Source organism: Schistocerca gregaria, chromosome 6, assembly GCF_023897955.1.
Source record: "Schistocerca gregaria isolate iqSchGreg1 chromosome 6, iqSchGreg1.2, whole genome shotgun sequence".
In the NCBI taxonomy this organism is placed as follows: Eukaryota; Metazoa; Arthropoda; class Insecta; order Orthoptera; family Acrididae; genus Schistocerca; species Schistocerca gregaria.
In genome coordinates this window covers 381990069-382004339 of record NC_064925.1, presented here as the reverse complement: position 1 = coordinate 382004339, position 14271 = coordinate 381990069, and the positions used below count along the sequence as shown (strand labels likewise).

Here is a 14271-nt window from a genome sequence, read left to right as displayed (position 1 = left end):
AACCTGTCGCTGCTCGAGGAGGAATTTGTACCGCCTCGATAGACATGAGAACCAAAGGAACAACCAGGGAAATCAAGCACATGGAAATGAACACCACGCTCATCGCCAGTTGAATCGCAGTGTACGACACAAGAAATTGTGTGGTCACCAGTGACAAGAGTTTATTAATCCACATTCAGGTACTCACAAGCATAGAGACAATACAAAGCAGTAGGACGCAAAGGAATTGCAGACATGGGCTGCAAGTGGGCACTGATTGAAATCAGTGAGGAAAGTTGAAATTTTTGCCAGATGGGGATTCAAACCCCGGATCTCCTGCTTATTAGGCAGATGCTCTGACCACGGAGCCATCCAGGCACAGTGGTCATTGCAGCTGCACAGACTATCCCTAGCATACCTTCCACATCAGACTCAAATTCTCAACTTGACCCAAATTCTCAACTTATCCACACACTAATAATATAGTGCCCCTTGCCCATTACCCTAATTACTCAAGGCATTTCGCCAATACCCCTTCGGAGAGGCCCAAAAGAACAGACATCACATTATACAAAGCAGTGGAATATATCTGAGGATGAGTGCCTTCCACTCTGTCCTTATATAGGGAAGAGGTCCGATAGACAGTGCACCGGGCGCCATTCCATGTGCATAAGTTGCAGGCAGCCTCTGGTGGTCAGCCTGTGCAGTTGCCAATGGCGGAGTGTTTGAATCTAGTGCACCATATCCAAGTATGACATACAGAATTATAGTTGGATGTCTGGTTTAACTGTTGGAAAAAACTTTGTACCTGGTTAAAACTTCCAGTCTGACTGGTTGTAAAACAAGAGATTTTGTATTTCCTTTAAAAGTTAGTTCTTTCTTACGGTAAAAAATGTTTTGGTAGAAGATATTGTCCTCAACTGAGAAGAACGTGCACAAGAGGAATTTGGCAACAGGAGTTGTGGAGCATTGAAGGTTGAGTAACAGGTACTTGTTATTCAACCTTAAATATGGAATTGTTCTACTAAGAAGTAACAGAAGAACCCATAAATAATTGTGACATACTCTTGACAGAATATTACACACCATTCGAAGAACATTATTATGAATGCAGTTATAATCGGCAATGCAACTGTTACTGATGTGTAGAGTTTTGAGAGACGTTGTTGTGGTCTTCAGTCCTGAGACTGGTTTGATGCAGCTCTCCATGCTACTCTATCCTGTGCAAGACTCTTCATCTCCCAGTACCTACTGCAACCTACATCCTTCTGAATCTGCTTAGTGTATTCATCTCTTGGTCACCCTCCACGCTGCCCTCCAATACTAAATTGGTGATCCCTTGAGGCTTCAGAACATGTCCTATCAGTTGATCCCTTCTTCTTGTCAAGTTGTGCCACAAACTACTCTTCTCCCCAATTCTGTTCAATACCTCCTCATTAGTTATGTGATCTACCCATCTAATCTTCAGCATTCTTCTGTAGCACCACATTTCAAAAGCTTCTATTCTCTTCTTGTCCAAACTATTTATCGTCCATGTTTCACTTCCATACATGGCTACGCTCCATACAAATACTTTGAGAAGACTTCCTGACACTTAAATCTATGCTTGATGTTAACAAATTTCTCTTCTTCAGAAATGCTTTCCTTGCCATTGCGAGTCTACATTTTATATCCTCTCTACTTCAACCATCATCAGTTATTTTGCTCCCCAAATAGCAAAACTCCTTTACTACTTTAAGTGTCTCATTTCCTAATCTAATTCCATCAGCATCACCCAACTTAATTCGACTACATTCCATTATCCTCGTTTTGAGACGTAAATATATTAAATTGTCTCACCTTTTCAGTGTGTTGATACTTCAGAAATACTATCGATCAAATTTTCCATTTGTGCATATAAGATGTCAGTAGCTGCTTTAAAAGTAATTTATTCATGCTGGTACTGTGTATACACCACTGAAATGTTGTTTCATCAGTGATAGGATTTTTTTCATCTGTTTCTTGCTTACAATGTGGACATTATGTCTGCCATATCTGTTTCTCTAGAATTTTTCTCTTTCTCACTGGTGCTGTACATAAAAAGTTAAGTAATGTGGGAGACCACAAACCGTGAGCAATGAAACACAACAACCCGACTGTGAACCACAGCTCTTCCAGTCTTGTTGCTTGCATTATGCTAGAAATTTGGCAACATCAGCTGTTAATGTTTTGTTATATAAAATAAAAATTATTCTGTTACTATTTTGTATTCGTTGTGCTGTGTTTTATTGTTTTTTCTTTTTGTCTGTTTAGTATTGATTTCGAAGCTCTATGGTTTCATTTTCAGGTACTTTAGCCCTGGAATTGATGTCGCACACCATCACAAGTATATTTGGTTGCTGTAATCACAGTAGTGTAGTTAATACACAACTAGAAAGCCTACTGGCTTATTGTGTATTAACCACATTACTGAATTACATTAACAGGGTGTACATGCGTGTCATCAATTATTGAGCTAAGTGTCTAAAAATGAAGACATAGCACTTTGAAAACCAGTAGTAAACAGACAAAAAATAATAATAAAAGCGAGCACGGTGAAGACAAAGTAGTATCATAATAGTCATCGTTTTCTATAATAAAACAAATTATCCTGTTTTTTACTGTCTGTTGTCAGTTAATATAATAAGCAAGATTGTAAATCCTAAGTTCTTCAGTGTGTATTATTGGGAAATATTAACAGAAAAAAAACTTGCTTGTTTGTTAAAGTATCCTAACAACGATTTTGAACGTTGGCCACTAACCACTAATTTATAAAGTGGATATTTTCAGACATTGTCTATATATGAAATATTTTTCATAACTCTTCACGGAGGCAACAAAAATTTATATCTTGTAGGCATTGGTTCAAGCAGTTGGGAACACTAACCATAGCCTCCAAGTAAATTTATCTACCAGTAGAAATTTTTGTCAACAATCCAGTTAATAAATCAGTACTACCCTGTTGCGAATCCATGTGTGGCACACAAAGATGTGAACCACATAAGACTCTGATAATCTACCAATAAAAATAAAATGACTGACAGGCAGAAACAGCATTTTTGGGCACAGATGAAAGTTACTCTTCATGCACAGTTCTTTTATACCTTAGAGAAATTCTGAGCTGGAAACAAGTCAATTGTGAACTGGAAAATGGCTAATGTCTTGCCGTACTGATAAATTGTTTTTTCTCACCTACACACCCTCACCCCCAACATTCGTGCAGCATTCGACCAGTGATTATTAGATTGTTGGATTTTTTGAAAATTTTCATAAAATTTGATGTAGTTATGTTTCTGTGGTCTTATCTCTAGTGCCGTTATTTTTAATTGCATTTAACTTTACAGGTTAAGAAATGCGAAGGTACTGCTGATTGGTCTGAGGGGATTTGGTGCAGAAGTGTGCAAAAACGTGGTTCTAGCAGGTGTTCGCTCCATTACGTTGCTGGATGATGGCAATCTCGCAGAGGATGAGTGGGCACAATTTTTGGCACCCAGAGATGCTGTCGGGAAGAACGTAAGTCTATCTTCTTAATCTTGTCAGAACACATTTTTGCATTTGTTTGTGCTTTTTCTTGATAATTTGGTTATCTATGTTCCTAGGGTGTTAATTGCCAGCCTTACTGTAATCTTTTGAGATATAGATTGTGTGCTCGTCACCAGTTCTCTAATTATTATGATAGACTACAAGCCTTTTTATGTCGTGTTGTATGTATACAGAAGAGAGAAAGTGGTAAGAGTGTACACAAGAGATAGTGCTACACTAGTTCCTGTATAGAAATTTTCAGTAGGGATGGCTGTGTCACTCTTAGGATGAAGTGTGTTTGTTTTTTTCTTTTCTGTTAGCATGGAAGCAGGATTGCTCTGAAAGCTTAGCAACATTTTTCTGTCTTGTTTATAAGCCTTTCGGCCAATCAATGTCTCAGCCATAAGGTGAGTTGTTACCTTTAAGTCATCCCATATTGCATTCCACCATGAACTTTTTTTATCGCAATATTGACTCCCGGGGTAAGAGAGATCACAATAACTTATTTTCTTTCTGAGTCACTGGAAGTAATATTCTGAAGTCATATTTTTAACAGTACTTTTGCTCATTCTGTCCTAAATTTCTCATCAGATGTCGCATAAGTTGTGTTAACAATGACCTTAATGTACTCTCCTTGCTGGACATTTGTAGCAGTGACTGTACAGTTTTCATTGAAGTGGTAATGTTTCAGTTGCTGAGTTGATTGATTGAACTAGACCCACAGCCTCAAAAACAATACTAGATGAAAAAAGAGTCATCATTAGTCTTATAAAGTTTGTTTCTCAGATGGGTATATTGTAATGGACTTTGTTTATTTGCCAAATAATATAAAATATGTGATGGAGAGCAAAGCAAATGTAAAAACTAAACTTAGTTTCTTTTGGATAGCTTTCACTTTTCCACAGATGAACTTATAATTAAATTTAACGAACCTGATAGTGTATAAGTCAAAAGTATTTGCTTTAATATTTAAATTTAATTTCCTGATTCCAGTAGTGCGTAATGTGAATTACTGCATGTCTGTGAATGTACTGCATAGGTCTGTTCAGAGAACTGGGGAAACTAAGTATTGCTTCCCAATATATTTATTCCTTAATGAAATTTATCATAAATATCATAGAATCAATACTAGAAATAAGAATAATCTTCACAAAGATTTAAAGTCACAACACATTTATTGATGAACTATTTGATGTCTACATTATTAATAATATCAGGCAACGAGTGTGTTACATATAGCCTCACTTTCGCATCTTCCATGCAGTAATGTGCTCAGTGCAAAAGAGGTGTTGTAAGGTGATTTTCTGTCTGATGATGTGTGGCTGCAATAGCCTAAGAATTTTCATATCCACCTCATTGTACTGTAGATGTACATGTTTTGTGGCAAGCTGTATTATTATCTTTTAAGTGAAAACACGTTTAAGATTCTTTATTTATACCACATTTTTATGACTTTTCATGTGAAAGTAACATCAACATATCCCCTTTTGGTAAATATGTACTGTGTATTCTTGTTTCATGACCTCTTCTACATCCTGGAGCATCTTGTCACTATAGGTACATGGAACAAAAAGCACATCTAATTTTCATCTCTCAACAGATGCACACAAAACATTGTACAAGTGTATGATGCACGAAAATACTGCAGAGTTCCCACAAAGTTCACAATCTGTTACCTTCTACAAAAGTGTGAGAAAACTGGTGTTCACCTCCTGTAGTTCAAAGAACTGTGAGAACAGACAAGGTGATATGAGAACAGTTCAAATAACAACAATTACTGAGAGAGAAATCCAGACACAATAGGGCAAATGAACTGAGCAAATTAAACAGCTATATACATTGCAGAGCTTAGCCACAGGAAATGCCACGTTCTAATAGCGAGAAGTATGTGAAGTGTGTGTTTAGTTGATCAATAAAAGATACATAATATAGTTGCTGAGATCACTTATTTAGCAAATTAAGATTTGTACCTGTTAATCAGTTTCGAATAACCATACTCTTGTTCTTCTCAGTGGACTGAAGTGCTAGAGGCTGAAAGGAAGTTATACCCTTGTCAAATATATGTGCTGTCCAAGAAAATTTCTTCTTTTAATAGCAACATATTAATGCTTAATCAAAGAACCAGAAATGAAGAGGGGCAAATAGCATTAGAAGCAAATGATACATTGGTTACAGATGTGGGCAGTGGTACAAAACTAACTTTCATAAATGTTCAGAAAAGATGGAGTTGTCAGGTTCAGTAGATGCTGCCATGGAGTACCTCAGTTGAAACAGTACACATTACTTCACTAACATGAATATGACACTCACTACCCTAGCAGAAGTAATGTCCACCATAAAATTGTTAAAATCAGAACATCGTAGTGCGAGAGTGCTTCTGGGCTTAGTAACATATTAAGCTCTCAGTGTAACCATTTGTTTAAAGGGGGGAAAATTTGAATGGTTGAAATATGCTGAATATAAGCCCTTTTTAAAGAAAGGAGATAAAGAAATACCATCAAGTTTCTGTCCAATTTCACTTTTGCCAGCATTCTCAAAAATTTTAGAAAAGGCAATATACAGTCAGTTTCTTAACCATCTGACAACAAATAGTATATTGTCCAAGTCTCAGTTCAGATTTTTAGAGAGTTCTGATAATTGAGAAGGCTATCTGCACATACACTGAAAATGTAGTTAATTCATTCAACAATGAAAACTCCAGGTAGGAATATCACCAGTGTAGGAAAAGATAGATTGCTGCTTACACTTACCATAAAGAAGAAATGTTAAGTTGCAGGGGGGCACAATTGAAAGACAGAGGCTTTCATCAGCAAAAGAGAAACACACGCCATTCATACACACAAGTAAACACATCTCTCACACACAACTGCCAATTCTGGCAGCTAGGGCCAGAATGCCACTGGGGCTGAGCATCTCTGTGTCTCATTTGTGCTTACTGACTGAGCCTGTAACGAAATGTGTTGCTCTCCTTTGTATCTTCATTGTTTCCTCTCTCTGACCTATCTGATACAGATCCCATACTGACAAGCAAAATTCAGGCGTTGGCTGGTGTTTTATAAACTACTTCCTTTGTTGATGGATTACATTTCCTGAAGATTCTTCCAGTGAATCTTAGTCGGGTATCTGCCTTACCTGTGATTAATTTTATCTGGCCATTCCCTTTCAAATTGTTACATACATGAACTCCTAGATATTTTGTGGAAGCAACTTTGTACGTTGATTGTTCTGAATTTTGTAATTGTAGAATACAGTCTTTGTGCTATATATTCACAATCCATTATGTTTATTTACATTGAGGAACAATTGCCACTCCACACACGAAGTGTCGGTTCAGTGCAGGTCCTCCTGCGCTTAACTATGATTTTCTAACGTTGTGACTTCTCTGAATACAAGAGAATCATCTGCAAAAAGCTTCATGAAACTTCTGACATTACCTACTTGGATCTTTTATCAGTATATTGTCAAAAGTAATGGTTTCCCCTGGGTACACCCGAAGTTACTTTTACAGCTGAAGACTTCTCTCCATTCAGAATGATATGCTGTGTTATATTTCCTAGAAACCGTTCAACCCAATCACAAAGTTGGCTTGATATTCTGTACACTTACATATTGTTAGGCAGCAGTGTAAAATTGTATGGAGTGCCTTCTGGAAGTCGAGCAACACAGCACGCACCTGAGCACCTGTAGCTAATGCTTTCTGGGTCCCTTGGACAAATGGAGTGAGCTGAGTTTCACATGATCGTTGAGTTTGGAGGTTTTCGCTCTCCAGAAATGTCATAACATGTTAGCAGAAAAAATGCTTGAAAATTCTACAACAGACTGACATCTGATCAATCTGGGCACAGAAATGCCAGATGTCCCTTCTTGTTGCAAATTTATCTTTTTGCATTATGGTGCATATGACCTCTTACACTTGGAGCACGATTTGCGTAATTTTTGGGGCAATGTTTACTACCGCTAGTCAGGGTTAGATACGATGATGCAGTGGAGGAGTGGTCTGTTGTTGGAGCTACATGTACTAAATAGGGTCAATGGTGACAGCTCTGTTCTGAGCTCTGGGCAGCTACCAATGTATGTGAATTGCTTATCATTACCTATAATACCAATCTGTTCACTATAGGGCAGTCATTTGCAAACTGCTATCTAGTTTGTAGGTTGTTGGTACTGTTGGATGATAAGCTACTGCCATTGATGATTGGTACACTTAAAATTGGTTAGTAAGTTTGCCTACTTTGCTTTGTCATCGAACACTTGTTGTTTCAATGTGGCTACTTGAAGTGATTGCTCTGTATGAACAACATCGTGGAGTATTGCGTCTGATTTGGTAAGAGCTTTAGACTGAACTTCTTAGCTGGGAATGAGATGAGTGTCATCATGTCTAGTTAATGAATCTGATTATAACACAATACTGTGCTAGCACACAAAATTCCACTGTTGGTTAAGACCTCGGAGGTCGTCGGTGACCCGGGATATGTATGTTTGACTGCCCTTCTTAGGACAATGACTAAAATGCATATGAGGTGCCACAGTCTGAGTTTGGCAATCAAAAATATCCTTGAAGCCTATGTTACCAAGATCAGAGACTGGTCATATTTTTGCACTGAATTGTATAACTTACTGGAAGACAACAATAACAACATGTGCTTAGAGGTGGGATCAGCCACGCAATGAACCTCTTCGTAGAGTATATGGAGGCATAAATTCGTTTCTCATGATTACATGGACTTGTCAGAACTATTGAGTGACATTGGTGGAGGAGAGGATGCTGCAGCCTGTCATACCACTAGCTATTGCAATAATGCCGGTTGTTGTTCCATGTGCTAATGCAGAAATGTTGTTGCAGCTGTCGTCACCCTTCACATTGTGCTAATGTCTTACCCTCTCTGCTACATGGAGCACATATGATATCACATCCCAACAGCCTGCCAGGTGAGCTGAAACGTCTTAGAATGCAGTTCCAAAAGGATGGTTACTCTTATAAACAAATGTAATTCGTTCCGATTAAAGCAATTTCAGTGTAGAGATACAAAGAAAGATGTGGAGGCATCCTCTGCGAGGTCCTTCTTGCCACCCTTAAGCAGCATGTCTTCAAGAGTTTAAAGACTAACCAAAGTATGTGTTTCATTTACTGACAAAATAATGAATCTGTTACATTCAATAAGAGGCTACCTTTGCATAGAAAACTTGATGTACGTAAGGCCGTGTGCCAGTATGGGAAGTCATATTGGGCAGACATGTCACACCATGTGAGAATGCTTTATTGAACATCCTCAACGTATAAGCCAGGCACAGCATGAGAAGTTGGCTGTAATGGACCATTGTCTGAAGGGCATCTCATTTTATGAGAAGGCTGATTTTTGCTTGAACCTCTTTAATATTTTTGTCAGACTTCTGTTTCTCAGTTCAATGCTTTGCCCATTTTGATTTTTTATTCAAATTCTTATTAGGATCAAACACAGCCACGATAAGAGAATAGGTGCCATAAATGACATCCAGACATGGTGCTTCGACTCCAGAAAGGGCACGGAACCATGCTTCAACATACAGTGATACGGGAAATACAAATAGCACAGATTGCATTCTCTTCTAGTGTTTCTAGTACAAATCTATCAGGGGACATAAATATTTTCATACAATAAATAACTTGCACCATCCACCTCACACGATAACCTCCCAAACACAGAAAATTGGTATACGAGACAGTGCTCCAGCAAGAGAGATTGCAGTGTATTCTAAAACTGAAACATTCGAGATTGATATGGTCAGACCTGTGTTTCCAAAGCTTATCTTTTCTTCAAGGTATATACTACCCGGGACAACCGCGAGACACGGGATAAACCCAGGAATTTTTTCGTCTGGGAGGAAACCGGGAAAAACTCAGGAATTTTTAAAAATTTAGTTTTCAGTTAAATTTTTGTAATTTTGACTGGTAAGAAACAATATTCTAACAAAGGATGTTACTGTATCCAGCTACTGCAGAATAATACTGCTGCAATAAAACATGAACGAGAGAAAACAAACAAAAATAAAACTTAACTTTATTTCTGAATGAATTGTAAGTTGATTTTTGAATGCGTGCATAGTGTATGTCATGTCTCTGCCAGGGGAACCCCCATTGCATCTAGAAATAAACTTTCTGGCAGACAGATGCGGACAGGGCTATACAAGCTGAGCAGAATAAAGCCGGACGAGTGAATGCCAATCGCTGTCTGATTATGTGGTTGATTGGGTTTGCGAATGATCAGCACTGTTATAATTACCAGCAAAATCCATAGATTCAGACTACCAGAGTGGGAATAAATGACTAACAGGACGTATTATCTTCTCGGTATATTCAAGAAAATGAAATTTTGACAGAAAATTTTTGGCTAGACCATTACACTAGTAAGAGCCAGTTGTACAGCCCCGGTAGCAGCTGCCTAAGTTATATTCTGGGAGTAGCATGGAAAACATGTACGAACACGTAATAATGCCTAACCGGAGAATAGACGCGGAATAATTAAACCGATGATTGTGGCAGGAGGAGTGAATTAACCAGAGAATAAGTTTTGACACTGGCAGCATTAGTTACAGAATTAGTGAAGACAAGATTGGTATTTTTTAGAAGAGGAAGGATAAGAAACAGGGCCATTACACAAATTATGGAAGAATATGACGATTCCAAATTTATTTAAAAAATTACTACTACTGCTTTTTGATCTCATGTTTGAGAAGCTGGAGCATATGAATGAAGTGTGAAACTATTTACGAAGATAAAGCTTTTTGCTTGTAGTAGGCCTAATAGGCATTTGATATTGGTACTTCATGAATTATATTCTGTTGTGTTATAAAAATGACCATTTTCCTATTTGCGTGTATGCACTAGTAAACAATGATATTGCTATTGGCTGACTACATCACGTGTCCAATGCTCTGAATAACCTCTGTCATCGGCTGGCGAGACCACATAAATGAGCTGTGACTGGCTTACAAAAGCGCTTCGCAGTCTCGATTTCAATTCTTCGGAAAGTAACATGCAGTGTTTCATGGAATTCAAATTTGTACTATCGCAATACAAAAATAATAATCAGTGTTCAAAAGTCAACATTTTTAATTCTTTGTGAGCTTTTACTTTGTCACTGATTTGTGCAAAAAGTAAATGCCTTTTCTTTGAGTCTGGACATTCCAAAGAACAACAGGGAATAATAATTACACACGTTGCATTGTCCATCCAATGGATTGTTATTCAGAAACCTGGTCTTTACCAAAAACAGAGTGATCTTTTTTATCACAACTGGTATTTCTTTTTATGTAGTGGTTGCAGCTTTGTTGGGTAGACAAAACACGGCAGACAGATACAGGTGATTGGGGTTCATATTGCAGCTAGTCTCTTAACTTTGTCACATTTCCAAAGTTGCTGCAGTGCTTAATTTTTTAGGACTACTTGAGACAAATCTCTTGGTTTAAGCCCACTGACAGTTAATTTGACACATTATAAAATACAAATTGCTGTAAACATTTTTGTGTGTTCTACAGTTGGTACATTATTTGGGTAATTACCAGATGTTGTCAATAATTTGATGTGTGCATCGTCTGCAATCTTTTTCTCGTGTAATTTTCTAACACTGCAACTGCTATTAGATGTTCTTCACATAGTTCACGTCGGGAGATAGCCTTTGTCATTTCAACTCATGAAAATTATTTCATGCTGCTGACATGGAAGAGGCTTTCCCATAAATTGTGGTGGTGCTCTTTTACGGTTAAATATAAGTTGTTGATACTGAAAATGACACACACACATTTTGGTGAGGTTCATACAAAAGTGTAACTTGACTGCAAGTTTGGCTCTACTGCCTTATATTCCAGCATGTTGTTGGAGGCACAGTTGTTAATGTGCTCTGTTATATCATTTCTCTTTGATGTCCAGATGCGTTTGTGCGTGTTAGAATGGTCTTAAGCTCCACACTGCATTTTCAACGTGTTCATAATCCTCATTAGGTTTCACATTATGACACTGACTGTGTTCACAACGTTTCCATGCTGTTTGATGAGATATTACTCGTTGGTATTGTAAAATGTGGCCTTGTCAAAGTCTTCAGTTGTTACAGGATATTCTGAGATTCAAAGACGCAGCAGTGTTAAGAGTGCCATACAATACTGTTATGAATAAATTCTTCATGAGCAGGTTACCTTTTTCAAATTAATGTGGCTTTGCCTTCCCTTGCAAGACGTAATATTCCGTTGCTCTTACCATACATCATATAGTCAATTTGACTGATGTTACTAGGGCATTCAAACTATATAAGTTCTTTTAATTAATTTATTTATTTCATTTATGCCTGAGCAGGAAGTCTTGTGGAGTCTGTTGTTTTCTCACATTAGAAATTTTTGTCACAGTTAAGAAATAGTGGGATTTATTGATAGTAATTTTTTGTGCCTTGTAATAGCTGTGCTTTTGTTCTACAGTATTAATTTTTATTGTGTTAACCGGATTTCAGCTTACAAGGCCATCCTCAGACATTTACTGAGTATTGTCACCAAATAAGTTATAATTTTTACAAACAACAGTGCCTATCGCAAATAATGCAATGGGTATAACCTTGTAAAGAAGGGCACTAATTGCCCGAAACAGGTCAAGAAATTTAATTTTAGGCAACTGGTTGCGTATGATTTCATTATATTTTATGTATACTCATTGTGGTAAATCAATATTTCATATTTGTTGCACCTGTCTCCCCACTCAGGATAGTTTTCAGTAGTGCTGCGTTCCTGTAGCTATGTGGAAATATGCACTTAAAATTTGTGTGTGTGTGTGTGAGAGGATGGGGGGGGGGGGGTCGGGGGGACACGCCTTGGTTCCTGGTGAGGTCAGTGATAGAGGGCATATATTATCCTGTCAGTAAAAGTTCCACCAGTCCTATTTGAGGATAGAGCATGGGTAGAATGACTTCTGATATGCCACTGTGTGAGCTGTTACCAGTCAAATCTACTTTCACAATTCCTGTTTGAGCGTTGGTCACTATCTGTTAAGGTGTTGTACATTCCCGGATTCTTTCCTGAGAATCAGCCATTGTGACTTCTGTAAACAACTTTTGCAACATATTACACATCTTTCTGTGATACTCTGGTAAATTTAACAAAACCATGACTGTTTGCTCTGAACTTGTTTGTTTAGGTTTGATATCCGTTTTATTTAAAGCTAATAAAAATCGCATGTAACATATTAGTGTAGTTGCCAGAGCAATGACAGTCATGCCAGATTTGCCAACGTTGATGCGCTATGACACTCAGTTATTCACAGGACTAAGAAATTAATTGATACTCTTTGGCAGTGGTGTGTTGAACATCACCAGATTTGCTGTGCTTACAATCATTTACTGGAATAGTTGCAAGAAGGAGATTCATTTTTCTGTAATGGGTATTATTTAACTTGTTGCTAAAGTTAAAATTTAAAAAGGAAAGTGTGTGTTGCATCCTTATTGTAACCTAGCATACAGATTTAACTGAAGAATGATCACTTCAGAGACGTGCAGTTATTATTTGTGAATGAGACCATATTATGTGTGAAGCTTGCAGCTTGTCTACCCTCGCGCCTTTTGTGAGCAATGCTTTCATTGACTGAGTGACTCAGAAGCAACTGGTGACTCGTGCTTTGTTCTTAGCATCAGTTCAATCTCTACCCGTACCTGTACATCTACCTCTACCTCTGACTGGTGAGGGCCTGAGAACATTTCACAGCTGCATACATTGTATCACCTGGTTAATTTGTTACTGCTTTTTAGGTCTTTTTTATTTTGATTTTCTGTCTGAGTAAGTGACTTTGCTCATTATGAAGAGTTGTGTTTATATGGTTCAGAAAATGGAAGTGAGTATATGAAAAATATTTTTTCCTCAGTTTGATACGATGTATATTGAAGATCGTTAAAAGTTGTACTACTGTACCTTTGATACAACAAAAGTACTGAAAACATCAAAAATTGGTGTTAATGCTGTTAGAGCAGAGGAAAACTTGCTGATTAATTAGCACAACAGCAACTTTTTAGCAAGCCTAACAGGCTTTCTTTTGATAGTAGAAAGAAACGGAAGAAATTAATAGCCAAAGTTCAAATAAGAATATGCAGGCAAGTCGTAGATAAACCTGAGCAATATGATGTACACGACAATGAAATTTATGTATGAAAGATGGAAATGAGAGGTGCAAGTGGATTGAAAGGCGTAAGCTGGCAATTGGTCTGAAACTGAAGTGAGAATATCATTCTAAAGTTGACAAACTAATGAGCAATGGGCAAACGGAATTTTACCTTACTTCTGATCACATTCACTCTCATTTCTACAGATTTTGATCATTTGCTAAGATTATCTTCTGTACATGGTGGACCACCAAAGAAAACCTGTAATACTAGATACTGTCTTTTTTATCCTCAGAGAGCAGAGTCTTCACTGACGCGAGTAAAAGGTTTGAATCCAATGGTGGAAGTCATAGCAGACACAGAAGCTGTTTCAGCTAAGCAGGATGCATACTTCACACAGTTCGATGTTGTCGTAGCAACAGATCTCCGACCATGGTCTGAGGCACTGAGAATTAATGCCGCCTGTCGTTTAGCTGGAGTCAAGTTTCTCTGTGGTGGAGTCTGGGGTTGCTTTGGATTCACGTTTGCAGATTTGCTGCTCCATGAGTATGCAGAGTAAGTAGTAAAGTGATGAAGTGCTGTTTGATCCAAGTTATAATCATTTCAGTTAGAAAAAGCCGTTAGTAAAGTAGTAAGAGATCTG

At 37.7% G+C, this 14271-nt stretch overlaps 1 protein-coding gene across 1 annotated transcript in view; it reads left to right on the top strand.

Annotated features, from left to right (window-relative positions):
* Nucleotides 1-14271, top strand: part of LOC126278094 (SUMO-activating enzyme subunit 1) — a 54551-nt gene that overhangs the window by 23175 nt on the left and 17105 nt on the right. Inside the window, exons 2-3 of the mRNA XM_049977940.1 lie at nt 3342-3510; nt 13924-14183. Coding sequence (XP_049833897.1) covers nt 3342-3510; nt 13924-14183 — 429 coding nt within the window. The remainder of the gene's footprint in view (nt 1-3341; nt 3511-13923; nt 14184-14271) is intronic.